The 12937-nt window shown below is 48.5% G+C and overlaps 1 protein-coding gene across 1 annotated transcript; it reads right to left on the bottom strand.

Moving 5' to 3' along the window:
• Positions 1 to 3212: 3212 nt before the first annotated feature.
• On the bottom strand, positions 3213 to 12721 carry TBR1 (T-box brain transcription factor 1). Its single transcript, XM_040229227.1, has 6 exons — positions 11751 to 12721; positions 10991 to 11145; positions 10514 to 10635; positions 9782 to 9940; positions 8812 to 8873; positions 3213 to 5739 (listed from the first exon to the last, which is right to left on the bottom strand). The coding sequence occupies exons 1-6, from the start codon at positions 12440 to 12442 to the stop codon at positions 4881 to 4883; spliced, it is 2049 nt and encodes a 682-aa protein (XP_040085161.1). The 5' UTR covers positions 12443 to 12721; the 3' UTR covers positions 3213 to 4880.
• Positions 12722 to 12937: the final 216 nt, after the last annotated feature.

Below are 12937 nucleotides of genomic sequence, written 5' to 3'. Positions count from 1 at the left end.
TTAAAAGATTGATTCTACTGATATTAAGAACTTACTCTTTAAAATATTAAAATCAACCAAGCAATTGCCCACACACCAGAGTAAATTAAATATCTTAAAAATTGAATTATCATTAGTCTTTAAAGCTGCTGACTTCTTCAAAGTAAGTTTTTTTGTTTTGTTTTAATTCTAAAAATAAAAATAGTTGTTACTGTTTCCTTTGGGGGACCTAGACTGGTCTGTTTTCACACAAGATCATAAGCTCTGTGATTTTTCCTATCTCCATGGCTAAAACATATACATGATAAAAGAACTCATACACAGACAGAAAAGGTGCTGCATCAGAGGACAATTATTTTATAAAATCACTATGGACACAAGTACTTGCCCAAATATTGCTACAATGCATTTTACATTCTCCAGGAATGTAACGACATCTATTTAACAAGGCTTTTTTTCCAAGCCTGCACCCTAAACAGAAAGTACAACATCCCTGAAGGCTTCAGTACTAAAAGAATAGATACTTAACTTCACCAAAAAAAAAAAAGTGGATCCTAACTAAACCAGGTTAACAGCAGGATTTATAAGAAAATGTAAGTGCAGGAGGGAAGATGGTTCATAAAGTTGTCTGTAGATCTTAAATTACAACATTTTAAGAGCTCGGGGGGTGTAAGTCAGTCCTAAAGAGTCAGAAACGACCTGATTTTTTTGAAACAAACCCAGTAAATTTCCCCTAGGCCTAAAAAGGCTTCCACGTCCTAAATCCTAGTAGGTTGCCTGGCTTGGTTCTGGCGGAGCCACATGCACAGGAGGGCCGCACCCAAGGCTAGAGGCGAGGCCGGGAGCCACGCTGGACCAGGCTCTTGAAGGAACAGGAGAACCGCCTGGACTCCAGGTCTGGACCTTCGCTGGGCCCCCTGTCTAGACCGGCGGCCTGGATCCCTGTCTGGACTCGCGGCCTGGAACCCGCGGCCGGAACAGCCAGAAGAGAGCAGCGCGCCCACCCAACGGCGAAGCCAGAGAGCCTGGGCCCAGGCTTAGCGGCGGGACCAGGCCTTCGGAGCCGCCGCACGGCCGCCCGAGCTCGTGCGGACGTCCGTCCCCGCCGGCCTGGGCTCCCGAATGCCCTCGATCACAGCGCGCTCAGTGCCCGCCAGTCGGCTGCCCTGACCCCGCGGCTTCGAGCCCGAGGTGAGGCACCTAGGGCGCAGCATCCCTGGGCTCCAGCGGCGCCGCCCGCCGCGCTCGGCCCCAAGCTGCTGGTGGGCAAGGAGTTAAGATGGCGCGCGACGCGAGTGGCGGGAAGGCTTGAGCCAGAATAAAAAGCCGCACGCTCGTCTTTTTTTCTTCCTTTCTCTTTTTGAAAAGCCACTTTTGAAAACAGAAAATCTGCAGTTTACGGGGAGAATTCGTCATCCTTCTCCGTCCCTACCCTGACTCCTACCCTCAGGGAGATAAAAAGGCAACTCGAAATCTAACCCGGGACGCGAACTCTGGTTCCCGCAGGCCCTCCCCCCCAAACACTCTGATTTCCTTGAAACAGCAGCAGCTTCTCAGACACACTGACAGTGTCACTTCACTAGACACCCAAGACTCCTTGGAAGCCAGGAGAAACGATCATGCTTGAAAGGGACAGGAAAGCACACTGCCTCCGAGAGGAGCGCGGAGCTGCAAATTTACCTCACGCTGACTCAGTCCACACAGCAGATGGTGCCGAGCTGCAAGGGAAACGACCTCCCCAATTTTTTTAAGTACTTCCTAATAGCAGCTAAGTGCGTCTTTCAGTACAAGGCACTACGTTCCTGTGAAATCTATCCTCGGCTTCTAAGAGCTTCGTTTCCGCACAGGACACCGACTCCTTTGCTCGCGGTGACTCTGGCCCGAGGGTGGCGGGCCTGGCCTGGCGCCGCGCTCCGACCCCCAGGCTCACTCCCCGGAACCCTTGGAGGCTCCGCAGCCCCTCGCCCTCGGCCTGGGCGCCCCCGGGCCTCCCGACTGCACGTGCGCCTCCTGCTCGCTGGCACCGAGGTCGCAGGAGCGCAAGGCCACGGGATGATTCCAAGAATACACCGCTCCACTTCACTCGCCACGCAGGCCCCCTGTTCTGTACTTTTTGTCCTCTTGTTTAGTTCTTAGGTGTGATCCGGGAGAAACAAACACAAAGGAAAATCAGTCATCGCTTTTCTATGTGGCAGACAAAACTCGGCGGAACGCCGTCTAGTGGCCAGATTACCCAAGGAAGGCAAATCGGTTTTGTTCCCCCCTCCAATGTTCATTTTAATTGGTACTTTGAAGCCTCTTTGCATCTGTCAAATTGCAAAGGGGATACAGGACCATCTCTGGGTGGTGGTAAATTTCGCCCCATAACCCGAGACTGGCCTAGGCCAAACAAGGATGCTGGACCATTTTCCACCTTTCTTGGATCTCCTCTGGAGACAAGAGCTAAAGAGAGCTCAATGGACCCCTTGACTAAGACGCAACTAGCCTCCTCCCAGCTGGAATATCCACATTTCTGCATTTTTTTCTCAAGGGATGGGGACCTGGCTTGGGCAGGATGGGCGCTGGAAATCCACTGTAGAAGAGATGGAGTGGTGCCCCACAGATACCTCCTAAAGCAAGTTTTAAGCTCACTGGTTAAATATCGACCTTTCATGAGTTTGCTCTATGAGTACTTTCCCTACTCCAACCCCTCCCTATCCCCCCAAAGTAATCCACTCAAGAAATGTAGGCCATTCTGTGTTTTCATTTACGGATTCACCACTCAACTCCAAGGCCTTGTATTTAAAGACCAGAATTTTCAACATCAGACTAAAGCTGTGGTCAACAGCCTATTTTGACAAGCATTTAAATTACACTCTTCTCATGCCCAAAGCTTCCCTCTTGACTTTGTGAAATTTCAAGAAATACTTAATTTCTTATTGAAGACCCTCCATTTCCTGCTCATGTTATTTCCTACTTACAGATATTAGAAAGCGTGTACATTTTCCTGAAGGGAAAAAAATAACGAGTGTAACAAAGTGAATTCGACTCACAGGGAACTAAGTAGGTGTAAATAAGACAGAAAAAAGTAATTACTGGTAGTGGTATACTAACAAATTTAAAAGGAAAATGGGATGTAGTTCCCACTACACAGACTGCCCCATATTGGAGTAGAGACAGGCTATTCTTCCTCAGCCCTTAAAAATATTCACCTCTAATTAAATTTTCAAACTGTAAACTGCTTTCAAACACCATAGAGTTTTACCAGATTTATTTTACTTGTTATACACAGACAATACAAACGAGCAAAAAACAAAACGTTTCTCAATGGAGTGTGTCCTTGTATAAATTATTCAGTTCACAGACAAAACGAAACAAATATAAAAATCACAACATTAGATTTACAGAAGAGCCAAAATATACACACGTTTAGACCCTGAATTCCTATTAGGAAAAAAAAATCCCCCCAATGGACTGGAATCTAGATTGAGTATTGTGTATGATGCATATTTCACATTAATTTTAAAATACAAAAAAAAAAGTATAGGTTTGCTACACAACATTAGAAATTCTACTAATCTATTTTCAGGGGGATCAGTGCTCCTTATCAAATATAACAAGACTTAGAGGGGGGAATAAACAGTCTTACTTGCATTAATGCTAGTGTTTTCCCAAGGAAGTCAAATTTCAGCTGTTTCTAGGTGGCGGGGAAATCATTTTCAAAACTAAAATGCAGTAAAATATACAACTCACACAATTCATCTTCACTAGACTACACTATAGTTAACCAACAATTCAGTCATCTATATCATTAGTAGAATATTCATTACAAAGATTTACAGCATATAAAGGTGGAGGGGGGAACTGAAAGATATTCAGAAACAGTTTGTCAGCATATTTGGCACCTGCACAGACCAGTAATGGATTTGGCACTTTGGGGAAAAACAAATAAGGCAAAATAATATTGCTGATGTCGAGCTTTTCTATTTAGAAGGAAGGGGGAAAAAAACATGTAACTCGTTAACTTTGCTTTGCAGGCATCATGCCACTTAATCGACTTGCCTATGAACAGACACCTATCCTTTACAGGTGTTTGGTCAGATTCTCCTTAGCTATTTGTGTGCAATAGGGCACAGGGTAGTTATTTCATGCAGTGGATTGAGAAGAAGTGAGAAACTCTTCATTATCTAGTCTTTCGAGTTTCCAGAGCCTCTTAGAATACTGTTAATAATCTCACAAGAAAACATTTTCAGGGACGGGAGGAGTTGGAGAAAAAGGAAAAGAAATGAATGAGAAAGTTTAAGCATGAACTGGTTTTGTGCCTTGACAATGTGAATAAAAACTAGCCATTCGTTACAATAAATTAACACTATATACAGTCATTTCACAGGCTTTGTTCCACTAGAATTATTAACATCCCTACCATCCATCCATCCATCCACTCGGGGATAAGAAAGGACGCGCTGGGTGGGTCCAGGTTCTACAGTCAACATCCTACGGTTAATGGGGAGGCCGAGACTTGGCGGGTCGGAATCGCTGCTGCCTGACAGGACTGCCCAGGTCTCCTAAAGGTGAAGAGTTTCATGAGGAAAAAGACAAGGAGAGGGTGAGAAAAAGACGAGGGGGAGGGGAACCGTTAAGATAACTTCACAGAAGGAGAGTAAGTAGGCAAACCAAAAAGGTTTACAGCCAAGTTGAAGGTCGGTGCGCTAACTGCAGAAACTGCTGTGCAAAAAAAAAAAAAGGTTAAGATCACACTCAGGAGACCTGTACTAATTCGCTGCAGACGGTGTTCGAGGGTCAGATAAACTGAGGGAGTGCGCGAGGTGGGGCGTGAGCAGGAGGCGCAGGGGGCGAGGCGCGAGGAGCCGGCAGGGGCCGGGCCGCAGCGGGGCGCGGGGGCCGGGGCGGGCAGGGCCGGCCTAGCTGTGCGAGTAGAAGCCGTAGTAGCCGCCTATGTCCTTGGCGCAGTTCTTCTCGCAGTCCCGCTGGGCCAGCACCTCGCTCTTGAGCGGGGACGAGCTCTCGGACACCGGCGTGTCGGCGGGCGAGATCCGCCTCCGTTTGGCCTGCTCGTAAATCCCCGAGTCGCTCGAGTCGATGGACTTGATAGAGGAGGGCGTCTCGATCCAGCTGGAGTCGGACAGGTCCTTGGGCTTGGCGTCCTCGGCGGCGCCCGGCGGCAGCGGCGAGCGCTCGGCGGCCAGGCCCTCGGCCTCCTCGCCCAGGTAGGGGTTGGCGCCGGCCATGCGCGCGGCGGCCGCGGCGCTGTTGGGCCAGCAGGGCAGCACCGAGCCCGACTTGGCGCCGCAGTACTGCGGTGGGCTGCGCGCTCCCCAGCCCGACGGGTCGGCGTAGTAGCCGAGCGGGCGGCCCGTGCAGCCAGCCGCCTGCAGCGGCAGCGCCTTCACGCCCGCCGCCGCGTACGAGAGCAGCGTGGCCGCGTTGCCCGCGAAGTCCGTGGCCGTGTCGTAGGCCGAGGCGGCGAAGTCCAGCCGGTTGTTGGCCGGAGTCACAAACCAGCGCTGCGGCGACGGCGCGCCCGGGTCCTCGGCCTGCTGCGGCGACAGCAGCCCGTTGGTGTGCGGCACGCTGCGGTCCGTGCCCGGCCCGGGGCCGGCGCCCGCGCCTGGGTGGAAACGGGCCTTGGCGTAGTTGCTCACGAACTGGTCCTGCAGGAAAGAGCCGGCCATGGCGTAGCGGGCCCCGGGCACGATCTGCGAGCGCGGGGAGTCATTGGGCGAAGGGGTCAGACGGTCCATGTCGCAGCCGGTGTAGATCCTGCGAGGGAGGGAGAGAGAGAGAACCGAAGGGTGGCGCAAGGTCCTTTCGGGGGCGCTAAAGAGAAGACCACCCCTGGTCGCCCACCCCCACACTCTCCACGTGTAACCTGCCGTCCAGGATAAAGACAGACAAAAGGTCACAGACTTGCATCCTCTCCAAAATAAATCGTGAAATTATAAAGGAACCGATTTGTCCGTTCAGGGACCTAAAGCTGATACAGATGAAGAGGAAGGCTTCGCTCCTCTCTTGCGCTCTCACCAAGTGCACAGAGGGCCGAGAGAAGAGCACAGCAGGGGATGCTCACCTACTTCTCCAATATATGTGCACACATTGAGGAAGATCTGCCCAGGGGCTCAGGTGTCATTTTCCCAGTGGGCCTTTCTTCTGCGGTGAGAGTTTCTGAGTGAAATTTCTAAACCGGTTACCCACTCCATCCTTTTAAGACCACTTTCTTCCATCTGACACATCACGCGGGGACCCCCCTGGTAGTGAGCATCAGACTGGCCTTGGACAGTCTTCTGAGACCCGAGGGTTACTGCTGGAAGCCTCCATGGCACTTACTAGTGTTTTCCCCTGTGTGTTCCTTTAACCGCCCCTCCAACCATACAAACTAGAATTACTATGTGGAAATAAAGTCATCAATCAATAAAATTATTTTACAGAGGAAAAGTATTCTTTGAGCTTCTCTCCCCAGCTTTTGATTTGTTACTGGTTTAAAAAAAAAAATGTGGGCAAACTTAAAAGTACAATTATCAACCTCGGCCAAGAATCTCCCACTGGTAACAGCTCATCCTTATACAACTTGACTATGTTCCAGGCACCCTTGTCTAGGGCTGTACAGATCATTATTTAACCATCACAATTTTCCAAGTTAGGTACCATTATTATCCTATCTTACAGATGAAGAAATTGAGTCAAAGGAAAGTTAAACAACTTGCCCAACCATAGACAGTGACTGTGTTACTCGGAATTACCTTAGATAAGATAATCAAAGGTTCACTCTAGGCCCCACAGTGGCCTATAAGATCCCATTAGAATTGAGAAGGAACCAGAGACTGGATCAAGATTGGTAGACCTATTTTCTCATACACATCACACACATGCCTCCCTTTTAGCTCACACATAAATGTTTTAATCTTTAATCAACAGACTGTTTTGAAAGAGAAACTTGTCATACCTCAATACTTTGGGGAGGAGATTCCCTAGTGAGTGGCAAAGCAAACACCCTGGTCCCCCTGAACTCTTTATTGCTTTCTCTGTTTCTCCAAAAGTGAGCCAGGCCCAAATAACCAACGTAAGGTGGAAAGAGAGTGTCAAAAACCATTCTACTCTAAGCCATAAATCTCTAAGACAGCCATCTGCATAGCTAAAGAAGCTTTTTATGATAAATATATAGTGACTTAAGAATCAAACAGAAGTGGCTTTTCCAACAGAAGTCAGCCAGAAAAGGGACAGATAAGGGTTATGCCGTGGCTGCTCGGATGCAGTTTGCTGACTGAACAAAATTTCCCTCCTGAAACTTAATTCCAATCTCAAATAAGAACAAGTAGAGGGAGGCAGGAAGGGAACATAACCAGAAAGGTGCAAATATCTTCTCTGTTTACCACCACATTTAAAAGGAAAAGGAAAAAAAAAAAATCTGCAAAAGAATCAGTTTATATGCCCATCCAGGTCCCAACCCACTTGGGATTACCGAATTGATTTGTGCAAAATAAAATGCTTTGGAACAGATGTTCGCAGCAGAATTAAAAGCTCAAAATCTACAAGACCCCCCCTAGTACAGAGACCAGTATCTCTGGTCTCCTGGGCCACACGCTTTCCACCGTGCTGAGCCCACCTTTTTAGATTGTGAGGAAGGACTAGAGTAGCCAAGTTTTTCTTTCTTTCTTTTTTTCCTGGGGAATCATACTGATGAGGCTTGCTTCCTTTGGATCACTTTTGAGGGATACACTTGACAGTTACAGTGTATAACTGTACAGTTATAGTGTATAACTATAGTTACAGTGTGTAACTATTGATGATTCTCTTCAATTTGTTATAAAAATATCAGGAGGGAAGTTTGGTATCTACCTGGAGAGAGCCACTTGTCTCCTCCACAAATTTAATCTATTCCTAATCAAAGATAGCTTCAACTCTGTAGTTCTAGCCCCAGCACTTAATGCAAGCCATGAAATTAAAATTAATGTATCCTTTCCTTCTATGGTCAGAGAAAAGTGAAGGGATCCCCACAGTCCAGATTTAGATCTTGCCCTATAACTCTTTGTGAACTCCTCAGCACTGTACCTGGGCTCTGAGCCTCTGATCGAGAGAACACCAGAACAAGCCCAGGAAAGGTTCAGTTTACACCTACTGTTGCCCCCAGAGGACAGCATTTTGATAGACAAGAAATGGAGATAGGTAAGGGAGGCCTGGAGAAAAGGAAACCAGCACATTTAATTAAAACACACCTAGATACAAATGATAAAAGAGGAAATATTTTTCTTTCAAAGCATAACTAATACACTGCAACAGCACCTGGGTCCTTCCCAAAGCCTGAAATGACTGCACCATCAGCTGTGCTCGTGAACTTGCCTGTAGTGGGTGCACATTTCTATTCAGTCCATGGTAAACTTGCACAGGAAAAGCTATTACACAAAACTTGGAAATGGGTAAATAAAAGTCACATATGCCAAGGAGACTGTAACAACTGCCAGAGCCACATGCACTTTCAGGCAGAATCCGGCGGTTTCAGACACAGACAATCTGAGCTGAGCATCTGCAGCACCACACACAACTCCCGCACCCGGGAACCAGGGCAGCTTCCCCAGCCAGCCAGCCCCAGGGTCCGCGCCAGCAACTTTGAAATTCATATGAAAGCTAAAAATAGGTGGAGGAAACCTTTGACCCAAAACACAGAAGTACCAAGCCAGGTCACCAGAGAGAAGAGAACCGTCAAAAAAGAAAGGGAAAACCCCGAAAACAACTTTGTCTTCACACTTTCTAGCTTCCAAAAGCCTTGTACAAAACAATCTACCTTTGACCCAAAGCCCAATTCCACAAATTTGAGAAGAAAGGTACAAAACTACTTACGTATCATAATTATCCCGAAATCCTTTAGCAAAGGGGTTGTGATCTATTTTCAGTTGTGTAATCTGGAAAAAGAGAAAAAAAGATTAATATAATTTTATTTTTTATACAAAGCAGATTGGGTGTTTAAGAATATGTCATCTGCCACTTTTTACAGGGGCTAAAGGCCTACAATTTCATTAAATAGCAAGGTTTCCCTAACTGAAATTTTTGAGGGAATGGGTGGAAAGGTGAAAAAAGTATGATGAAAGTTATGTTTAAATTAATGGTGACTAAAACTAAAGTATAGCTTTCCATTAGCTCTCCCATGTGTCCTAAACTGGTTCAAAATGCTCATTTTAAAAAGTGCTTGTTATGTAAATACACTTACTCAGGCAAAAATTTTTAAGGGGCACTTGAATTCATTCCTAAAAAATGTTGCCTATCTTAAATGCTTTATCATATTTGTTGAAGAACCCACAAGTTGCATCTTGAAATCAGTTTTGATTGAAAATAAATGCATATCTTTCATTTATGATATTTTCCTGTTTTAAAAGAAACTATCACTTCTAGTAGTCAAATCAACAGTAGTAAAATAAGTTTTTGCAAACTTGCAAATGAGTGCTAGGAAGCTCACTCCCTAGTCCCCAGTAATTTGATTTATTTTAGTTTTTAAATCATGAATGTGCGTTTCTTTCGATCACCCAGAAACTGATGTTTGAAAACTAAATCAAAATTCCCAAGAGGCTCTAGAAATCCTGGTCACCTTGAAGGTGGCCCGGTGACCCGCGTTGGAGACGAATAGGGAGCGTTTTCCCACCGGTTAGGTATACAGGGAAGGTGCCCAGCAGGCCCCTAGCCCTACTCTTAAAAGGCATAGCAGAGCCAGCTGTGGCGGATGTTGGTGCCCGAGCCGGGGATGGCCCCCGGTACGGCCGCGGGCCGGGGGAAGCCTGCGCCGCCCGCCGCGCGCCCAGCCCCCAGGCCTCCTTACATCGGTATTCTGGTAGGCAGTGACGGCGATGAACTGAGTCTCGGGAAAAGTGAACGTCTGCACGCGGCCGGGCTGGCTGGTGTCCTCCGTGCCGTCCTCGTTCACTTCCACTACATGCAGGCGGGGCTGGTACTTGTGCAAGGACTGCAAAACCACCATCTGTCCGGCGGGAAGAAAGGGAAGCGCCCGGCGGCACGTTAGTGCGGTCTGCCCGCATGGGGCTGTGAGCGGCGCGGGCCGTGTGGAGTCTGCGAGGAGCCCGCCGCCCCGGGAAACTGACCGCGGGCCTCGCCCAGCTGGTGACTGGCTGGCGGAAGCAGACCTGCCCCCGTTTCTCCGGAGCACGCAACGCCCGAGCACCAGAGGAAAACCGAACCCGACCGCCCAATTCTCAGGGCCCTTCTCCCAGTTCTCCTTTAAGGAGCAACAAAGATTTTCACAACCTGCAGATCCTGCGCGTTTCCTTCTCAAAATCAACCAAATATTTGTACTTGTGAAGGTTGGGAACTCGGTAATTGGGCGAGGGAGGGGGGCAGGGGGGACAAGAACAACTTTGTAGCTTAATATAATTGGGGAGAACGGAAATAGAATTTTTAAAAAGCCTTTTTAATGAAGCAAAGACACGTGTCGTTCCCCATGTTAATTTAAAGTGATGAACTGGATCTTAGGCAGAAACGAGTGTGTATAAGTGAGTGTGTGTGTGAGAGAGAAATGAGCGCTTGAGCCACTGACCTGCCCATTGTTGTTTGACGCTCCTTTGTTGTTTGTAAGTTTTAATTTTCCAAAAGAGATTTCTTGACGCATCCAGTGAGCCCCCGTGTTGGGGGAATCCGGATGCATATAGACCCGATTTCCTAGAGAAAGAGACAAGTTGTTTACATGTGCCCGGGGCACTGCCCAGTCCCAACTCCTCACCACGTAGGACACACACACATACCCAGACACACACCCCTTATTCCACTGTAAGGCCCATTAGCTGGGGCTTTTTTAAGGCCGCGCGTTCTTCCTATTAACTGGGAATGATTAAAATAGCTTTTGCATAATCCTCCCCCTTCTCGTCGCTCAGTCTCTCCCCCTATCCTCCTAGTTTCCTTTTAGAAGTCATTGGCCGATCGTTTTAAAAGTCGCTCGAGCCAGTCCACAAAGGCTTTAATTAATCATTCTCACCTAAATAAGTGTCAGGAAGACGTGTTAATTGGAAGGACTTGCCTTGCACATTGGTGTCCGCTTTGCCGCAAGGAACCCATTTGCCTCCTTGAAACCTCCAGTGATTGGGATCCGCCAAAATCACATCCACAAAAATATTGTAATGAGCCGTGGGATCGAGACCAGAAATGTTAAAACTTAAAAAAGGAAACATGCGCCTATTTAAATTAGGGAGGGGGGAGACAACAAGGGGAAAAAAAAAAAAACATAAATGTTAAAGATTAAATGCAAGAAGCGCGGCGCCAGATAGCAAAGCAAAACTTATTCTCTCAGCATCGATGAGCGAACGTTTGCTGGATTGGAAATAGGGTGGTGGGGGGGAAAAAGAAGAGGGGCTGAAGTCTGGGAGATCGGCGGATGAACTGGAATGCGAAGTCGGCAGGTATCACTGCCCAGGTGGAAAGCGAGGTTGGCGACCCGAATCTCCACCTGTCGGTGTATCGGGCATTGATGCCTCCCTCCCATCTCCCGGCCACAGGCCAGGACTCTCCCCCTCTCTCTCTCTCCTTTCTCCGGCCACTGACTGGCTCTCCGACCACCTTTCTAGAGCGGGAAGCCCCCCCCCCCCCCGCCCCCCCACCATCACCGCGGGGGGGGTACCTTCCACTTTCCGTTTTTCCAACACCAGCCAACTCTAGGACGCGCCAGAGCGCCTTCCACTCCGCTCCCGACCCCAAATCCTCGCTGCCGCGGCGGTCAGAGCCCGGGCATACATGCCCCCCGGCCGCGCCTGGAGCAGCGGCAGCCAAGCACGCAGCATTACCTTCCCTGTTTGGTGATGATCATCTCCGTTTGGTGCCGGTGAAATTTCAGCCAAAGGGGCCTGTTGCACAGGTACACCTGCGCTTTGCCAGGCACCAGCCCGGGCTGTGTGGAGGAGAACTGGTAGAACGGGGCTCCTTGGTAGGAGTGGCCGTACTGCTGTGGGTAGGGGTAGCCGGCGGTGGGGTAGCCCTGCGGTGAGGAGTTGGACAGGAGGCTGTTGTAGGCTCCGTTGGTGATGACCGGGTGGTGGGCCATGTAGCGGCTGGGGCTGCCGATGGAGAAGGCGGGGTGAGCCGGTCCGTGCTGGCCGGGGTACGGGAACATGGCACTGGGAGCAGTGGCCGCAGACTGTGGCTGGCTGGACTGAGAGAGGAGGTAGCGATCTGCAGCAGAGCCATCGAAACTGTGACGAAGCTCAGAGACCCCGTCCAAGACAGGAGAGAGTTTACTTCTCTGGACGTCCCCTGGTGAGTCCTTGGAGTCAGGAAAATTGTCTGTATCTGACTGATTCGTCATCCCCCTGGTAATTTTTTTCAAAGGTGAACTTCTCTCCAGGTTGTCAGTGGTCGAGATAATGGGATGATCGTGCAAGACAAGCTCAGATCCGCCTGAATGTGGGTAGCTGCTGCTCACATTGAGAAATTTCTTGGAGAGCATGATAGAAGGAGAAAGGCAGTGCTCCAGCTGCATAGCTCTAGAACCTGAACACTCGCCCTCCTGTCCCTGGTTTTTAAAGTCCTATTTATCATAAACTAGAAATCCACAGACCCCCTCACTAGACAGAAAGCACTTCAACCAGCAAATGCTTCTCAAAGGTTTGATTTACTTTTTTTTTTTTTCCCTGGGAGAAGAGATTGGCCAATTGACACTATGCAGCAATCAGAAAAGGCTCACTTTTGATCTTGCTGCTTGTGCAGCCGATGAAACGGCTCCTGCCATTGGTTAACTGCTGACAGTAATTTAATTAGATAGACATTAATTAGGATAATCACCTGGCTCCTGGTCGCAGCGATCATGGCAAATTGAAGGGGATGATTTTATTGTTGGTTTGGGGGGGTGGGGAATGTGTGTTGGTTTTACGTGAGCACTGTTGTGTCACCTTTAAGCTTTGTGACCACTGCTTTAGGAAGATTCAAAGATGTGCAATTTACTAAACATTTCCTACCTTCCCCCTCCCCCTCCTTT

Source organism: Oryx dammah, unplaced genomic scaffold (genome assembly GCF_014754425.2).
Source record: "Oryx dammah isolate SB20612 unplaced genomic scaffold, SCBI_Odam_1.1 HiC_scaffold_27, whole genome shotgun sequence".
In the NCBI taxonomy this organism is placed as follows: domain Eukaryota; kingdom Metazoa; phylum Chordata; class Mammalia; order Artiodactyla; family Bovidae; genus Oryx; species Oryx dammah.
The sequence above is the reverse complement of the archived record's forward strand: the minus strand, read 5'-3'. Positions and strand labels throughout refer to the sequence as shown.